The 17,227-nt window shown below is 41.8% G+C and overlaps 3 protein-coding genes across 4 annotated transcripts in view; 1 reads left to right on the top strand and 2 right to left on the bottom strand.

Annotated features, from left to right (window-relative positions):
• PLCH2 (phospholipase C eta 2) overlaps positions 1-510 on the bottom strand; it is a 75,508-nt gene extending 74,998 nt beyond the window's left edge. Inside the window, exon 1 of the mRNA XM_042883373.1 lies at positions 131-510. The gene's annotated coding sequence lies outside the window, so the exon portion shown is untranslated. The remainder of the gene's footprint in view (positions 1-130) is intronic.
• A 2,181-nt stretch (positions 511-2,691) lies between these two features.
• PEX10 (peroxisomal biogenesis factor 10) lies at positions 2,692-6,281 on the top strand. The gene is made up of 6 exons (XM_042883157.1): positions 2,692-2,803; positions 2,996-3,076; positions 3,425-3,831; positions 4,041-4,216; positions 4,506-4,641; positions 6,049-6,281. The coding sequence occupies exons 1-6, from the start codon at positions 2,692-2,694 to the stop codon at positions 6,118-6,120; spliced, it is 984 nt and encodes a 327-aa protein (XP_042739091.1). The 3' UTR covers positions 6,121-6,281.
• A 2,620-nt stretch (positions 6,282-8,901) lies between these two features.
• On the bottom strand, positions 8,902-15,857 carry RER1 (retention in endoplasmic reticulum sorting receptor 1). Of its 2 annotated transcripts, XM_042883158.1 has the most exons (7): positions 15,775-15,857; positions 12,864-12,949; positions 12,197-12,301; positions 11,098-11,197; positions 10,623-10,701; positions 10,382-10,517; positions 8,902-9,952 (listed from the first exon to the last, which is right to left on the bottom strand). In XM_042883158.1, exons 2-7 carry the CDS (start codon positions 12,942-12,944, stop codon positions 9,863-9,865), a joined length of 591 nt encoding a protein of 196 aa, XP_042739092.1. In that variant the 5' UTR covers positions 12,945-12,949; positions 15,775-15,857; the 3' UTR covers positions 8,902-9,862. The 2 variants fall into 2 exon arrangements, with proteins under 2 accessions (XP_042739092.1, XP_042739093.1); XM_042883159.1 differs by lacking the exon at positions 12,197-12,301.
• Between the last annotated feature and the right edge of the window lie 1,370 nt (positions 15,858-17,227).

The following is a 17,227-nucleotide window of genomic DNA, read 5'->3' as shown; positions in this document are numbered from 1 at the left end:
ATTCCTGTAGTAGCATATCATAACATTTGCTGCTAATGTTAAGAGTGCACATAAGTGTTAAAAGCACACCAGAACATTGCTGACACAGTAGGCAGAAAATTGAAACAAAACAAACAAACAAACAACAAACCTTTGTCTCTCCTCTCTGGACTGTGCAGTCAACCTGTCCCAACTTCTTTCCATGTTACATCGGAACTTCCATGAGCATGACAAAAAAAAAGTGGAGGGGAGGGAACTGCAAAAGCAGAGAGAGAAGGCTCCTCCTTGCGCGCTTTACATGTTGAGGGCTCTCAGCTAACTGATCACAAAGCAGCTTTTACAGCCCTTATTCAAACAGTTCGGCTCCAGGGCAACAAGTTCAAAGTGGGAGGAGGCAGAAAGAGTCAGAGGGCGGTAACAATCTTGAACAGACACTTAGCTGCTTTTATATCTGCAGAACCTGTTCTTCAGGTTGGAAACTGAAACATCTGCTTGTTGCCGCGTTTGAAAGCTGCGCTCCAAACCTCTTCCATAATACCAGCAGGTCTGCAGTGGCAAAACCAAGCTTAATAACACACAGACATGCAACATGTGGGAGGAAAAGTTAATCATTACTGCACGGTGCATTTGTTTTACGTTTTGGACTTCCTTGTATTAATGGCAGTAAAGCAGTCACTCCCCTATCTGTTATATGGAAGAGCTGAAAAGGGTGCAATGGAAACAAAGTCTGCACAGAAATTTCAGTCCCTCGGAAGGATGTGAAGATCTTAGAGGAAGTGGAGAAGGCAAGAAAAGCGCTGAATGTCCATGTTTAAATTAGTGACTAAATATAAATCATTAAGTATACAACCATGCCTACACCTTTGCTCGTATGGATTTAACAAACTTCAAATGATGCTTTACTTATTGCAGCAGTTACTCATTTTTCCCAATACAGGAAAATACCGCAGATGCTGTTTGCTAAACAAACAACCAGGACTCATCCTACACAGAGGTAAATTTCTTCATGATGTTGCAATAACAATTAACTGCCCCAAAGCATATTAGAGCAGCTACATCGGATATGGAACATTTCCCTTCTTTCACTCAGGAGCATAACTTTTAGAACGTAACAGAATCCGTTCAGTTTGTCAGGAATAATCACACGCAGAAAAGTTAAACACATTTTAGCAGTTCTGGGAACAGAGTCTTGGCAGCCTGGGACCCAGGATGATGATAAGGAATAGTTAATATGTGAACTCAAAAAAAAATAAATATTAGTAAATAATTAACAAAATGACCTCATGAAACTTTGTAGCAAGGAACAGATTGAATGGATGCAAAACCAAAGCAATTACCATAAATCAATTAAAATTGCTGGCAGTTTGGATTTCTAAGCGTTGCTAAGGTTGGTTTGGGTTCTCTGTGGCAAAAACAGCCACTTACCGAAAAGCAGGAATAGACTCCACCACCCACATCGTCCTCCAAACCACGGGTTTATTTTCTCATTCTTCTTGGATCCACTTTGACTACCCTGTTTATTTTAAAGCCCTGCTATTATTTACTACAATAACAATTATTTAAGAAAAGAAAATCTGACCTTTGGAAGCCTCCAAAGCCTCGTCTTATCTTCAGCTTCACAAATGGTTTCCAATCTCCTAATTAAGAGCTCATTAGCCAGCATTTCAACTTTCAGGCTAAACTGACAGTTTCCTTGGCTTCTCCACCTGCAAAACCAAGAGAAACGTATGGAACAGCTTCAGCAAAACGGTGACAGAACACCTTGTAGACTCAAAAACCATACAATGAACACTAAGTTGGAATTCTCCCAAGCACTGTGACCAGCTATCAGCTTGGCTCAGCCAGTGGCACCAACAAAACACCCCTCTTTGTTCCCAGCTCCCTCTGGAATTCCTGTGTTCTAATGTTCTCACATGCAATCAGTTCAAGCCATCACTCCTCCATTGCAGATTGCCGCACAGTGCAGTGTGATCAAACTGCAGTCGGGATGCCTTTGCTGCACTGCATATGAAATATTGCAGCTGCAACCGTTCTTATGGGGAGAATGCCACCAAGACCCGTAATCCTAAATATCTTCATTTGTTCGTTGCTCTTCTTAACGATTGAGCTGTCAGGTACAATGATGGAACTTGGAGCAGAATCGAATCGAATCGTGCGGGGCTGTGAGGTGAACTCCAATTCTAAATGGGGCGATGGAAACCCGCTGGGCTGGCGCCTGAGGGCAGCTCCCCGGGGAGGGCGACGCAAACCGCCGTGCAAGGGAGGCGATCCGAGCAGTTTTCTGATACAGGAGCTCCCCCTGCTGGTTCACCAGAACAAACTTTCCAACACTTTTCCTTGATTGTACTGGTTGTAGAGCTACAGATGGAGCAATCTGTAGCAGCTGTGTTTAGGTCGCGTGCCCTTCTTAGCGTTACCAAATATACGTGGGACAGAACGCGTTATTGAAGCGCCACATAAGATTCACCACAGCTTCACAGCCCGTTTGGTGCAGTAAAACAGGCGAGCTGTATCGCTATGAGCAGAGCACTCAGCTCTGAGGCGGCGCGTGCCGTCACGAACACCGCTCACCTGAGGACAGCGCCCCCCTCAGCGGGGAGGCGGGAAGCGCAGCGCCAACGGCTGCCGAGCCGCGCGAGAGCGAAGCGGGAACCGCACCTCCCCTTCAGCTTCCCGCCCAGCCGCAGTGACGTCATCACCCTGCGCCGCGCCATGGCGCTGGGCCCCGCCGGGCCGGCTCGGCTGGTGCGCTGCGGGCAGAAGGACGAGCTGTACCGGAGCGGGCTGCGCAGCGGGGCCGGCACCGCGCTGCACGGGATCGCGGGTAACGTCACCTCTCCTGCGGATCGGTGCTGTACTGAGGTGACGCGGGGCGGGACGGCTCCATTCCTCAGGACGGTGCTGAGGGTTCCCGGCTGCGCGCTGCCTCAGGGGGCCGGGCGGGACTGGAAGCACTGTCGGAGGAGAGCATGGATCAGTACGAATCTTACTTAAAATAACGATCCTGGTCTCTTAGGAGCTAAGAAGTGGCTGGAGTGGAGGAGGGAGATCGAGCTGCTCTCTGACGTCGCCTACTTTGCCCTCAGCACCCTGTCAGGTAACGCGCTGCGTGCTGTGCTGCCCTGCGGTGTTTCAGTGAGCCCTGGCAGGCATGGATCTGCTGCCAGTCCTTGTCGTTGAATAACTGGCAGAAGGCAGAGATCACACCCAGCAGTAAATCCGTACAATATGAATACAATATATCGATCCAGATACCTATGGTCTCCTGCCTTAAGCCTACAACCATTGCAGATACCCAGTGCTGGTGCAAATATGTTGCTCACCTCATTCAACCAAAAACACAGTTATCTCTGGAACACCAAAACTTTGCAGCTGCTCTTCCTGAGCAGCCTGTTACCCCCCCCGCCACACACTAAACTGCTTATTCTCTGTTACTCACATCTAGGTTATCAGACTCTGGGTGAAGAATATGTCAACATCGTTCAAGTTGACTCAACCAAGAAAAGGGTGCCTTCTTTTCTTCGGCGAGCCATCTTTGTTTCTCTTCATACTGTAGTACCCTATTACTTAGAAAAGGGATTGCAGCACCTGGAACATGAGTTGCAGATAGAAGATGATGGGGCTAGAACCTTGCAAAGCAACCCAGCACTTGGCTTGTCCAGTAGGACCTTAATACGAAACTGGATTCAGAAACAAGTCAGGGAGCTTACAGAAAAACAGAAGAAAACAATCCTGCAAGTTGTGTACATTCTTAAGCAATCCATTCCTTTGCTTCATCGACTACATCTGGCAGTGTTCTACATACATGGCACTTTTTATCACCTATCTAAAAGAATTGCAGGAATCAGATATGTAAGTGGATCTGTTAATTGTGTGAAAATCATGCGCAGTGCAGTATTTTGGCTTCTTTTGGGATGCAGTTTGCATAAAAAGGATATAGAATTTTGCTGATTATAATACAGCGCAGACTGGGTGAGAAGGAGATAAGGGCAATTATGGGGGAAGGCATAATTTTGTAAAATTGAAGCAATTAAACATCTCTATTTGTGTGCATTTTGCAGCTGCACTTTGGAGGAGTACAAGGAGAAGATCAGAGCATTCGATCAAGTTACAAGTTCCTAGGAATAATTTCACTCTTCCATCTTCTTCTGACAATTGGTGTCCAGATATACAGCTTCCAACAAAAGCAGAGAGCAAGGCAGGAATGGAAACTACACCGCAATCTAGCTCTCCAGAAGTATGTTCATTTTACTTAATAGGAAAGGTAGAAGCAATAGTGGGAAATGTAATGGCTTTCACAAATAGGGAGAGCGCTGGCATTACATTTTGACTTAAGATAGAACCTGATGTAGCATAACAGTGGACACACTCACTTACTAAACATCTTAAGATTTCATGCCTTGCTTTTATGTGTGGGACTCTCACAGGAAGGGTTAACATTTGAAGGAAGGCTTTACAAGATTGTGTTAACAAGTATTTCTTGCAAACAGGCCTCATAAAACTAATTAATTACCTGTGTTGATTAGAAATACAATAAAGGAAAAAACTACTGGGCGCCAGTCCCGCTGCACTTTGTGTTTGGAGGAACGGAGACATGCAACAGCCACACCTTGTGGGCACCTGTTCTGCTGGGAATGCATCACCGAGTGGTGTAATACCAGAGTAAGTACAGTGGGACAAACAGCCCAGGAGTAAATATGATGAAATCTGTAGCTTGCTGTTGAAATATTACCTTTTCCCTCCCTAAGACACCCAAAATCCTCCCAGAGGTTTGTGGGATCCGTATATTGTACTAGGATACAATACTATATAGTACTTTGATGAGGTAAATGAGATGTTTCTGATTCAGCCATTGAAATGCAATTGAATTAACTGGAGAAGTCAGGCACAGTCATAATAAAGACCCAGGCTATAATTCTGTCTGCAAAGAACAGAACTGATCAATGTTGTGATTTCCAGTACAACAGAATAAGTTACAAACTAATTGAGCTAACTTAAGACAATTTTTTTTTTTTGCATTACTGAAATAAACAACTTCCATCCATGAAGGTTTTCTATAGCTGTCTTGGAATAAGGCATTATCCATTTACTTTATGAGTAAAAAAATATTTAAAAAAAAAAAAAGGGCTACTTACAAATACAATCTTTGCCACAGGGCTTAGGCCAACACTGTAACTCTGATGCATTACTGCAGTACTTCAGATCTACTTAAATTTTCTGGCACTAATACTGATATAGCTCTGGCAAAACAGAATCAGGTAGTCTGATTCATTTAATGCTTTCCTAGCACAAACCAAGCTACCTTCCTTCCCACTGTACAGTTAGCAATTTTCAGTACCTCAGCTGTTGTTTCTGAAATATAAGGGAGGCAGCAGATGTTACAAAGTTTCAGCTGGATGTGCAAGTTCAATACACAATGACAGGGAACTCAAAGTTCACAAGACCTTCCTGCACAAAACAGAAGTTCAAATGAACTACTGGGTATAACTGAAGCTGGTACCTAGACAGGGCTCCTAAAACTCAGAGTGCCCTGGAATTATTTTGGGCAAAGTGGTCAATAGAGATTAGCACTATGCTAGTTCTAATTCAGCTGCAAGCAGAAGTGGAATTAATGTAAGCATAAAGAAAAGTAATACCTCTGAAAAAGAGTATATGGCAGCATTGCTTGGCAATATTCAGGGGCAGCAGAACACATGAAAAACATCTCAATGACCATTTGAGATATTTCACCAGACAGACTTCCTTGAAGGTAAAAATCTGACAAGTCACTTCTCTTAAAGATTACGAAGTTTCTTCAACTAAAGATGTTGGAAGCTGTGTACAACACCTGTGGATTTGAGGTCATATTTTAAACACATTTTAAACTCACCTCAAGCTGCAATTTGAGTGAGGTACCCTTTCAGAGCCTTACCTGGTTAAGCATGCAGTGCAGACTGGACTAAAAAAAAAAAAAACAACCACGTAGTTATAGAAGCTCATTTCCTAGTTCTTGTTTAACATAGTTGGATTTTTTCTTTATTTTTAACCTTTTAAATACAGCAATTTAGAATATCTCTTTGCTTTTTGTAGACAGAATGTCCACTGTGCAGAGAGAAGTTTCATCCTCAGAAACTGATCTACCTACGCCACTATCAACTGTGAGGAAAAATCCATTACAAGGGCCTCTGCTCTCTTACCTTCATACAGAATGGTCATACAGTTCAGGTTAGTCCAAGAATGAGACTTTATTGTAAAACTGGTAACTGCCTGTACAAGGTGGCACTTCATTCCTGTTGTACAAAATAAATCTATTTCTGCCTCTTCGTGTTTCTTGCTTTATGGTTCTTGACCATATTAAAAATGTCTTTCTGAAGTTGCTTAAAGAAGTGTGATAGTCTTCAAACAATGAAAGATTTAAGTCATTTTCTCTAAATTTGAGTAACAAATCTTCCAACCTTTCATAACATGCTTAAGGCATTACTAACATTCTACTATTTTTAAGACTCCCTTTAGGTAATTAACATTACAAGAGTCCATGCTATAGATTTCAGGGGAAAGCAATAAGAAAAAACAACAAACACTATCAGAGGATGTACACGAGTCCTTACTTCACTTGCAGTGGGACTTCTGGTGATAAAAGTATATCAACATTCAGTTTTCATAGTAAAGTTAACAATAAAGCAGCTTTCTTTGATTTGACAAAGCTTCCCTGATGAACAGAAGCAACAAATGCAAGCCCAAAGTAATACAGAATGTCTATTAATGAAATCAACATTGAGCTTTTAACCTCAAAACTCTACCGTTATTACTACAAAGATTTTAATCAAGTATTCCAGACACTTAAGACTAGAGCAATGGAAGAAGTGTTTCAAAGTCACACGTGCATATGTGTAACACGATGGAAAGTGCAACAGTGACAGCAGAACAGCAAGATCCCAGGCTACAGCAAGAGGGTTTGCTCAAATACAACAGCCATGGGCACAGAAACAAAGGAAAAGAAGCTGCTTACCTTCTGAAGGCCTCAGGTATGCAGGGATCTCCACCAAGATCCCCTTGCCTCCACTGCCAGCCCTTAAAGGAGGACTGGGAAGGGGTGGATCCTGGCTCCAGCCCTTCTGGTCACTCAGTACATTGCATGCACCTGAGCTCCCCTGGGCTGGCCCTGCCTTCCCACCAGGCTCCATCACAGGTGCAAGCTGTGATTTAGCATTTCTACTACAGGATACTAATAGTCAACTATGCCCAACTGTAACAAATTTGTTTTATAACACAGCCTATGTTCTGTCTGCATGGCCTTTTCCATAGTCTAGCACAGGGAAGAAGCTGATTTCAGCCACAGGCCTTCTACTCTCTTTATGGTAATAGGAACTATTTAGGCAGAGCCAGTATATGAGAGTATGAACGAGGAAGGATTCAGCAGCATTACATCCTCAAGTTTACTTCCCTAAGTTATAATTAGCTCTGCTACACAAGCATTTAGAGCATCAGGGAAAAAAATAAGATTGTCAGTTATTAACACACCACCTTATTTTTGCACAGTATGTGCAAGAGGAAGTTGATTCTATTTCTTCAATACAGGTGGAGAGGGAAATCCATGTGATCCACTGGCAGATCATGAGTTTGTTTCAATAAATCTTGCACAAATAGCACCAAACATGGATTGGGAGGGGCAAGCTACAGGAAAAGCACTTCTTTTCACAGTTATTTGTATTGCAGAGATGTGAGCTAGTTAATTATTAAATCTTCAAGCGTTATGAATCCTCAAATAAAATCAGATGAGTGTTTCTTTGCGCCTATAAATCAAATAAAAAGTTACTGTGCAAGCACTTCAGCATTATTGTACAAAAGCTGATTTTCAGAGCTGCAATATCTTCCCCTTCCTACACTAGAAAAATTTCAGGCATCCCCATGTTTAAAACTGTAAAGAGAACCATGGCAGAAAAATGGTCCATACGACTCAAAGATGTGCTAAGGAAACAACTGCATTATAAGCATTCTCCTTACCATGAAAAACAGTGAGGAAAGATAATCTGCACATAGAAACAAACAGGAATCAATCAGTGACTGGCAAGTCCCTGTGAAGCTGGTGAGCCAAGTTTTTCATGCATTCTGTAATGGTAATTCATCACTCCTCAGTGATAAAAACAGAGCAAAGTTTAACAAAATGCTGTCAAACTTGCCTGGCCTTTGGAAGCTGAGAGTCACCTGAGGAATTACAGTCATCCTGATGTCATCCACAATATGTATTTGAAAACTGCTAACCCCACTGAATATTGAACAGCTAGCTATACATCTATTAATGAGAAGAAATCTATTCTTATGCTGCCACTTAGGTTAGAAATCAGGTAAAGGTAAAAATCTGTAATTTGCAATGGCTGTTTCTCATATCTCATTGCTCAGGGGTCACTCCAATTGCTAACATTTAAAAAGGAATCATACAAATCTCCAAGTCTTACCCACATATCCAGAAACTCCAGCAAACCTCCAAGTTCAGGCTTTCAGACTAAAGGGCAAAGAACTACAAGTGTCCATGATCTTTCTAGATGCAGCGTTTCTGTAATTTGAAGTTAGACTAATTCCCACATTGATAAGGAAAACACGCTGACAAACAAAAACCAGGCCAACATCAACTTAAACTACCGTTCACTTTTCAAGGTTTGGAAAAGGCTGGATCCTAGGGCACCATGACTTCATTCAACAAAGTCATATGAAACTTTTCTGTAAGTTTTCCAATAAGGCATCAGTTGAAGTTGACACTGTTCTCCATTTAGAATCTTTGAAGAGCTAAACTTTATCTACCTTGTCCTGGTGAATGTTCCCTGAAGATCTAAAATAGGTCACATGAAGATAAATTCTTAGGGTAATCACTACTGCAAAGAATCCATAAATACTATTAGATCTTTCTATATGTATATTTATATATAAAGATAATAGAGAACAAGCCAAGAGGGACACTGTCTTTTAATAAATTTTGGAATTAAAAAGTCACTTAATAAAATTGCAGTTGTATCACATGAAAAAGTTTACATGCAGGTCATTTATCTGATTTTTTTTTTTTTAACTATAGAAAATGAAAATCTTTGTTAAAACTCACAAAGTTTGTCTCCTGTGGCCAGTTGGAGTATATTCTGAAGGGGCTGCACGGACTTGGCTTAAGTTAATCAAGAAACCCTTAGGTATGAAAGAAATTCCAACTAAAACAATTAAAATATATATATTTATAATTCCAGGTCCTCAAAGGAAATTGGAATAGATTTTGAACAAAGCTTTGAGTCATCACGAAGGAACCCAATTTTAGCATCTTCTGGGAGGTGTAATGGTGAAACTGGCATTGAAACCTAACAGAAATGAGTTACTTTAGAAGCTGTGTGTGTTTTTCTCCCTACTGCAAAATCCTTACATTTGGAGATTTCTTTTTCTATTTATGACTCAGTAATATCATGCATTTAGCAAATTGGCATCTATTCAGATCTGCTGAATTTTTATATGAAAATAGCACAAGGCCATGAAGCAGAAAACAGCATCATGTGTGCCACCTTTTTCCTACATACGTGCACAGCACTTCAGGGTGATACTGAGAACTACGTAAAAACATCAAACTCAAAGCCATTCATCTCTCCAGTGCAATGGATCCTGAAAGGAATCCGTTATCCCAAATCCAGGGGATTATCCAAAGTTTCTCCAACTTCTTACAAAAGATAAACTCAAAGCAAGTTGGTTAGAATGCCAGTTTCTTCAAGCAACTGATACTTCAGATAAAAGTAGCGAGATCCTCTTAAAATGAAACTTCAACTGCTTTGTCACAACTCAATCATTTTTATGAAGAAAAAAGGCATTGTTACAATGGCTCAAAAATCGTTCCTTTAGTTGTAAGCAGAATTGGTCAAAAGGTTGATTGCACCTTCTAGCTAGCAAAGGTCTTTCCCACATCTTCTTTCCCTTTGTATTTCCTCTTGCCGTGTGTGAAGGGTATATATCTGTACTTTATCATATGCTGTGAAGAAAAAAAAATACCAATTTTTAGAGACAAGAAATATAGATAACGTTTACAAAAAATGTTTCATAATACATCATATAACTGACACAGTCCTCTAGGGAGAAAGTTCTACAGCACTTCAGAAGCTAACCATAAAGGTTAACTGGCTTAAAGAATGCTATGAGCCTGATTTTCACATTTGGTTGTACTCAAACAACATAGAGAGCACAGTAAAGTTTGCTCATAAGGGGACTGCAGGGAACTCCTGCCACTTAGTTTACATTTGAGTAATGGTACTTCAAAATTCTGAGTGTCTGGAAAGAAAATGATTCTCCTTTTAAAACATCAACAAATATTAAGAATGTAATGCAGCAAACTGGACAGAGGTTGAAACAACACTGCACATTTTGACATCACAAATGCTATTCTCTGTTCTTAGCAAGTTACCTTGATTTGCCTCTTCATAGTGATACAAAACAGCATAATGAAGTACATCACAAGGATTGGCCAAAAAACAGGAACGTTGAAAGCCTCAAAGAATGTACATGCCATAGCAACCAGGATGCCTTTAGTGGCCGAGTGCCTTAAAAATAGCATTAACAATTAATCCTTCAACACCAGTCACCGTTAATTAATGCAGATATTTACACATTTCAGAAACAGAACGTGGGCAAATAGACCGACTCACCAGAATTTAAACTCTGGGAGCCTCCTAATGAAAGGCCGAAATTCTTCATTTTGCCTTGTAGGTAAGGAAGGACCATCATCTGAAGGAGAAAAAAATAACAGTCAACTCTCACTGTTACATAGATTCCAGTTACTGTTGTGGCTTTAGTGTAACAGGGTTGGCTTCCCATTAAAAAAAATAATAATAAAAATAACAAAAATGAGTGCCAGGTCATTGAGTTATTGCAGGGAGAATTTAAGTCATGTACACCTCTCTCAAAACAAAGATTAATAAAATATGGAATTGTTCAAGACCTGAAAAAAATCACTTTGGAGACCAATTTCATAGCAGTTTCTAATTTAAGCTGTATGGAGTTTTTGTAAGTTGAAGAATACAGTGTCAGACTGGAACTGCACAGCCTTACAGTATTATATCAGACAAAATGAGCCAGAAGTTTAATTAAGTTCAAAACTACTGCAGAATGAATTCACCATACCTGAATCTTCCATTAAAGAGGGATCTACCTTTGGCGACAAGAAAGCTATAAAGAGATTTAGATGGTAGATTCCCAAGGCATATGTCACAATGTACCAACCCTGAAGAAAGGGAGGAAACAAAGGAGAAAAGGTTAAAGACCTCCTGCACACCACTGTCAGATATTTTCAATCAAACAATTTGGTTTCTGCTTCCTTAATAAGTGCTTCTCCATGTCCTCATGTTCACATGAGAGGTTTTCTTCTTAAAAACAAAGCAACAGCAAAAAAACATGGTTTCCACTATTTCTATACTGATAGAAAACAAAGTTTTCATTTCAATTTACTTACATATTGACTAAGCTTATTGGAAGACCAGCAAAAACTTTAAATCTATCATTCTTAACAAGCCAAACATTTCTTAAATTTCCCTACAGTAAACCTATTATGTTAATTACAACAAACCTTAACATGAGTGGTACACTGATGGATTTAATGAAAGCTTTTCTCGGACGCCTGGTTTCCATGTTCAAAATGCAGATATCATAAAAGCAGCAAAAAGCAAGAAAGCAAGGCTTGCTTTGTTTGAAGCATCTTTGCAGGCTTCAGTCTCTTAAATATTCCTATTACCACTGCTCTGCACAGTTCTTGCATTCAATCTGCAATCTCCAGTTTTCTGAAATCACCATTCTCGAGCTCTACACTGAACTGCAGACTGGCATGAGATGCAGCATCTGATCAGTGCAGAAACAGCCTGCTGACGTGCCAAAAAAGCAAATTTCTCAGTTTGCATGGCCAAAGGTAACCATGGGCTCCTGAACAAATTAGTCAGCTTTAAAAATAAAAAACTTTAATGGCTACAAAGTTCTCAGAAATTTATTATGTAATTTCAACAGCATTACTGCAGTATTTCCACTTTATCATCAAATAAATAATCTTAAGCATTCACAAATTCTTTAGTCTGAAGGCAGGAGTTGAACACCAGCAAGAGCTTCCTCCTCAGACTACCTGATCTACCCTTAGAGTGTTCTAATGACAAAATGCAATTCCTGAAATCCTCCTAACAGGAATAACAGAACACTGATGATGGCTGAAACTGATCAGTAAGCCCAGTTTTCCTACCTGCAGTAAATAAACTCTAATCATGTAGATAAAACTCAGACCCAAAGTTACGATCCATCGCACTGCAGTATATGGAGTAGATTTGTCTAACCAGGACTGGTAGATCTAGGAAGAAATACAGTAAGCAGCTGTAAAATATATGCTGCCCAGTGAATAAGGCGTATTTCAGGGCAGCATTAGAAATAGTAAGCATTTGGAAATATATTTTGGAAAGGAGAGTAACATGAAACATTCTTATTACAATTAACTTTAATAATAAACATAAATCTTTGAGAATACAAGCTCTACATTTCCACAAAGGCCAGAAAACCCCAACTCCTAATACCTGGGGCATCAGAAAGAAACCCAGAATTTCAACCTTTTATTCTTTATCTCCCTTAAGTTTACTTTCCTTCACATGATTACGACAGGGAACGTAAAGCAACATTTTTTGATGATAAGTGCATATTTCCACTGTGATACATACATGATTAATACATACACATTAAAAATCCCATTAAACTACGCATTAGAATATTTGTCTATTTTTAAAGCATTTCAAATGAAATCTTCTGTACAGATTTCAGCATTTCAGCAGTTCATCCAACCTCAAACTCACTGAGGTGTGCACTGCTTTGCATTGAGTCCTGCTTGTAATGGAGTCACAGAAATCCTAGAGAAAACCAACCTGCCCAAGTCTTGTGAAAAATCGATAGACCACAGAAGGCTTTCCATGAACAGACTCACCAATGCTGTCCCCTTCTGACATGGTTGCTGTGAAAATAAAACAACACATAGGTAACATTTCAAACAAAAAGCTGAGCGCTGTGAAACTTCATACTACAGAACGCCTTATGTTCTTACAGTCTTTTGGACAACCCTACTTGAAAAGAAAAAAGTATTCTTGGAGAAGACATTTATTCGAAAAGAAATTCTGTTCTAGAAGAAATTGTCAAGAAGGTAAAGAAAAGGGTATTTTACAAAGGGAAGAGAGGATCCAACCCATCTTAGGGAAGGAGAAACAAATCCACACAAATGCAGGAATGAGCCCTGTTAGACATCACCTTGATAAGGCAGGAGCTGAGTTATAACATGTAAGCACTGATACGCACTGCAGCACCACCTCAGTGTCTAAACACAAAGAACAAAACCAAAATAAATAATTTTCTTTCAAGCTGTTTAAGACTTTCAAATATGGAATAACTAAACAACAAAGCATTTAGGTTCAGGACTTCATACACAAGTGGTTACAGAAACAAACATTTGTCACAAGCACCCAAATTGAAACACTCCTAGCACGAATCACTGAGTTTATCTAATGAACATGCAGAGCCCTGAAGTCACAGAATAGTTTTATGCATCACTAAAACTGTAAACAAAGAACAGGGCAAGGATTCTGACCCCAGATAAAAATAATTCCCTTGGTATTCTTTTTTAAGGACATGTTCCTACTACTAATTCAAGATCTTTACTCTTAAGCTCAACTAAGCTTTATCAGTCTACTGAAGACATAAAGCAAACAAAATGAAATTGATTCTAAAGAGAAACACGTCTGCCACATCATCAAAAGCAATCCCTGACATTACTTCCTGGATTCCTCATCTGGGGGTGGGACTGCACACCTCTGGGACAGCTGGAGGACTTTCACCACGATATTAACATCTCCAGAGCCTCAGATGGCAGCACACATGAGTGAAACATCATTAATTCAGAAGAACATAGATTTAGATACTGCAATGGAAAAACTGAGACTGAGGACAATCCGGGCAGTCAAATAATCTTGATGCTGAGTATTTCCTATAAACACCTGAAAACCAGATCCTATAGAATAAATAGAAAGCAGGAAAAATGGAGTCCTGTTACACCTGAAAAGATAAAGGGAAAAGGATCACGAGGCTTCAAAAAAAGATTCCATTTTAATTCTAGTTATGGCTAAAAAGAAAACAAAACCCAGTGGAAACTCACACAAAGAAAGATACGGACATTTTAGTTACAAAAAGGAAGTAATTATTATTCTGCCCATTCACTGCACTGCAGAAGGAAGAAATTACTCGGCACTATTAGCATCATTTTGTGCTTTATTTGGGGTGGGTTTCAATCATCCTGAGATATAAAATCACAACAAAAAAGATATTCAATCTCTTGATGACAGAATAACAATTTCCTAAAGGTGGCAAACGTCAAAACGCAAACCAATATTCACATCACAACACCTGACTACTGCATGCTACAAGCAGACCTTGTAGACCACTCCAATTGTGCAACGACTGACCTACAGGCCAAGCAACAAATCATGCCTACAAAGCTACCAATGGCTTTGCAATGGAATAGAGGTTTTGGTTGGTGTAAAGAGGCGCTGTATGTACAACCACAATTGTTCATCATCCGTACAGCCCCCTCACGGCAGGCCAAGCAATGCAAGCAGCTAACACTGTCTCTCTGACTCAAAAGCACCCAGTGGGGTTTCTTTAAGTAACGCAGACTACAGCATCATGTGACAAAGAATTTGATTTAGCATCTCTCACCATTTTAAAATACTCACTTAAAGCACACCTGTAAGCCACAAGCATTGAGGAAAGCCACCTTTGGCAGTGGAGGCGGTTTACAACTAAGAACCTAAGCCATACCTTATTGCTATATGGGATTAATTAAACCCAAACAGCAGCAATTTCAGAATCACAGAATGGCGCAGGGTTGGAAAGGACCTCAAAGATCATGAATCTGCAACCTCTCTGCTGCAGGCAGGGCCACCAACCTCCACGTTTAATATTAGACCAGGTTTTTCAATTCCTCTTTCACAATGAGTTACAATAACTCTAAAGCCAGAAGGGCATGCAAAGATTGATACAACAAACGGCAGTTTGCACCCAGCAGAGCACAGCCCAAACTGCCACTGAACAACTCCAAGCAGGTGAGCAGAACAACAAGGGCGTTTTTACCTCTGTTATTATGCTAATACCATCACAAACCTAATTGTACCCTCGAGTTCCCAAGGCCAAAAGTCACCTAAGCTACTTGTCCTAAAGTCGCATACAGTTACTAAACTTTCAGACAAACCTCTGACCACAATAAAAGCTTAAGTGTAAAATGCCAAGGAAGCAAATCGCTAACAAGATCACACCACAGTTTATGGCAGTTTCCTCATCGCTTCAAGAAAATTACTTCATAAAGCAACGTCCTATAGTCGTGTGCCGGTGCCAGAACGAAGGACAGCCTCAGGACCGCCCCAATGTTAGAAACGGGACGTTCCCCCCCCCGGCCGGCCCGCGCCCACCCACCGCCACACAGCAACAGTGCCAGGAACCGAGCCAGAAAGAAATCAAATAAAAGCCAAAGGCGCTTCGGTTGGCAACGTCTGATTCTGAGAGCAGCAGGAAGGACCCCTCAAAGGAAAAGCGGAGCCCGCTGAGGAGAGCCCGGCGCTAGCATCGAAACCCGGCAGAGCGAGCACAGGCCCGGAGCGGCCCAGAACGGGATGCGGCACGGCAGTCCCAGCAGCTCAGCCTGTCTGTGCCTCCGCCCCCACGTGGCGCCACTACCGGCCGGCCCACAACCCCCGGCCCGGGCCGGGCTCCTGACGCCGAGCCGCAGCTACTCACAGGCGGCTGAGCCGAATCCTGCCTTCCGACCCCCCTCCCCCCGCCTCCACAGCCCCAATATGGCGGCCACAGCGGGGGGCACATCCACTTCCGCTTCCGGGGCAAGAGAGGCGGGGAGAGGATTCAGAGCCGGCCTGCCATTGGTGGCCGCGGGAGGAAGAGGGGCGGCCGCTGGAGCGTAATCTTTAACATCTGCGCAAGCGCAGCTCGCTCTGCTAGCGCTGAAGGGCGGCCCTTCTCGCCCCGCCCCTCCTCCTCTCAGCCAATGAGCGCCAGGCTGCTGCTGCCAGCGTGGAGGCGTCGGGAGCTGCGCGGGCACGTGGCGGCGGAGCCGCTGCAGTTTGCTGTTTTCCCGCCTCAGCTGAGCGCGCGCGCTCGGTAATGCCTCAGAGAGCCTTGCCTCAGCCTGGCTGCCTCAGCCTGCAGCTTCAGCAGTTTGTGGAGTTAAAGTACTCGAGTTTTGTTTGTTAGTGGTCTATGCGGAGCTGAAAAGCAAGCAGATCTACCGAAGCGTTGGTGTTTTTGCACCTATCGTCATCCTCAAATTTCTGTATGAAGAGTGATAAATGATGGTAGGTAAATCTATTCCTCTAACCTTCGAGTTTAAAAATCTCTAACACACATACGCAGGAAAGTTTGGGATTAAAACGAATAGAACAAGATCAGAAATACTCCTTAGGCAAAGATACGGATGGCATAAAAAAAAAAATAAGCACAAGCGCTGCTGTGCATCTGATGAAACAATCCGAGCTAAAATCGTGCAGCAAAAACGGTGCGCAGCCGCTTCTCCCTCCGCGAGCCGGCGATGCTCGGTGCAGCTGTGTGCAGTGCCGCTTTGTGCCGCTGGGTGGCGCTGCAGTTCGCGCTTTGAGGCCGAAGGCGGCCCTGCCTCGGGCCGGCGCTGCTTTAGGAGCTGCGCTTCCTCTGCTGCCGGGCGGCGCTGGGCTCGGTTTTGAAGAGGGTGCGTGCTTCAAAGCGAAATGAGACTTTTGCAAAACAGAAAACAAACAAAAAAAGAGAAGTCACTGGGGGTACTGATAACGCCATCCTCATGGTTTGTTTGGTGTGTATACAGAAAACAAGCTCAAGGCAGCTTCTTGATGCAAGTATGCATTTGTGTTTCAGGTATTCATTTGCAACATGTATTTAAACATAAGGCATAGGAATGCCAACAACAATATACTTTGAGGATTGTAATCATGAACTTAAAATACATAAAGTTATCAGACTGCTTATTTTCACAATTACCAGTCAGTTCTGATGCAGTAGAGGCAATCTGCTTTAATGATCTCTTAATGAAGAAGAAATGACACAAAATGTAAGATAGGTCAGTCCTCGAGTGTGTGTACACTGACTTACTTTCCTGACAGATTGATGTGGTCATTCATAGGTCATTGTCAATTCCAACAAAAACCAAGGCACGGTTCCAGCAGAACGTGAGTTTTCAAAATAT

Source organism: Lagopus leucura, unplaced genomic scaffold, assembly GCF_019238085.1.
Source record: "Lagopus leucura isolate 7727_CA_CO unplaced genomic scaffold, USGS_WTPT01 Super-Scaffold_100037, whole genome shotgun sequence".
NCBI lineage: Eukaryota > Metazoa > Chordata > Aves > Galliformes > Phasianidae > Lagopus > Lagopus leucura.
Note: the sequence above shows the minus strand (reverse complement) of the source record. Positions and strands in the feature narration are given on the sequence as shown.

What these genes read in the sequence shown, in the direction of transcription:
- RER1 (XM_042883158.1), bottom strand. Translation starts at nt 12,944, where the DNA reads ATGTCAGAAGGGGACAGCATTGGTGAGTCTGTTCATGGAAAGCCTTCT. An exon ending in CTCTTTAATGGAAGATTCAG is followed by an intron (nt 10,702 to 11,097) that starts GTATGGTGAATT and finishes TTTCTCCTTCAG; the next exon opens with ATGATGGTCCTTCCTTACCT. An exon ending in CTCCCAGAGTTTAAATTCTG is followed by an intron (nt 10,518 to 10,622) that starts GTGAGTCGGTCT and finishes GCTATTTTTAAG; the next exon opens with GCACTCGGCCACTAAAGGCA.
- PEX10 (XM_042883157.1), top strand. Translation starts at nt 2,692, where the DNA reads ATGGCGCTGGGCCCCGCCGGGCCGGCTCGGCTGGTGCGCTGCGGGCAG. An exon ending in TGCCCTCAGCACCCTGTCAG is followed by an intron (nt 3,077 to 3,424) that starts GTAACGCGCTGC and finishes ACTCACATCTAG; the next exon opens with GTTATCAGACTCTGGGTGAA. An exon ending in CCGAGTGGTGTAATACCAGA is followed by an intron (nt 4,642 to 6,048) that starts GTAAGTACAGTG and finishes TGCTTTTTGTAG; the next exon opens with ACAGAATGTCCACTGTGCAG.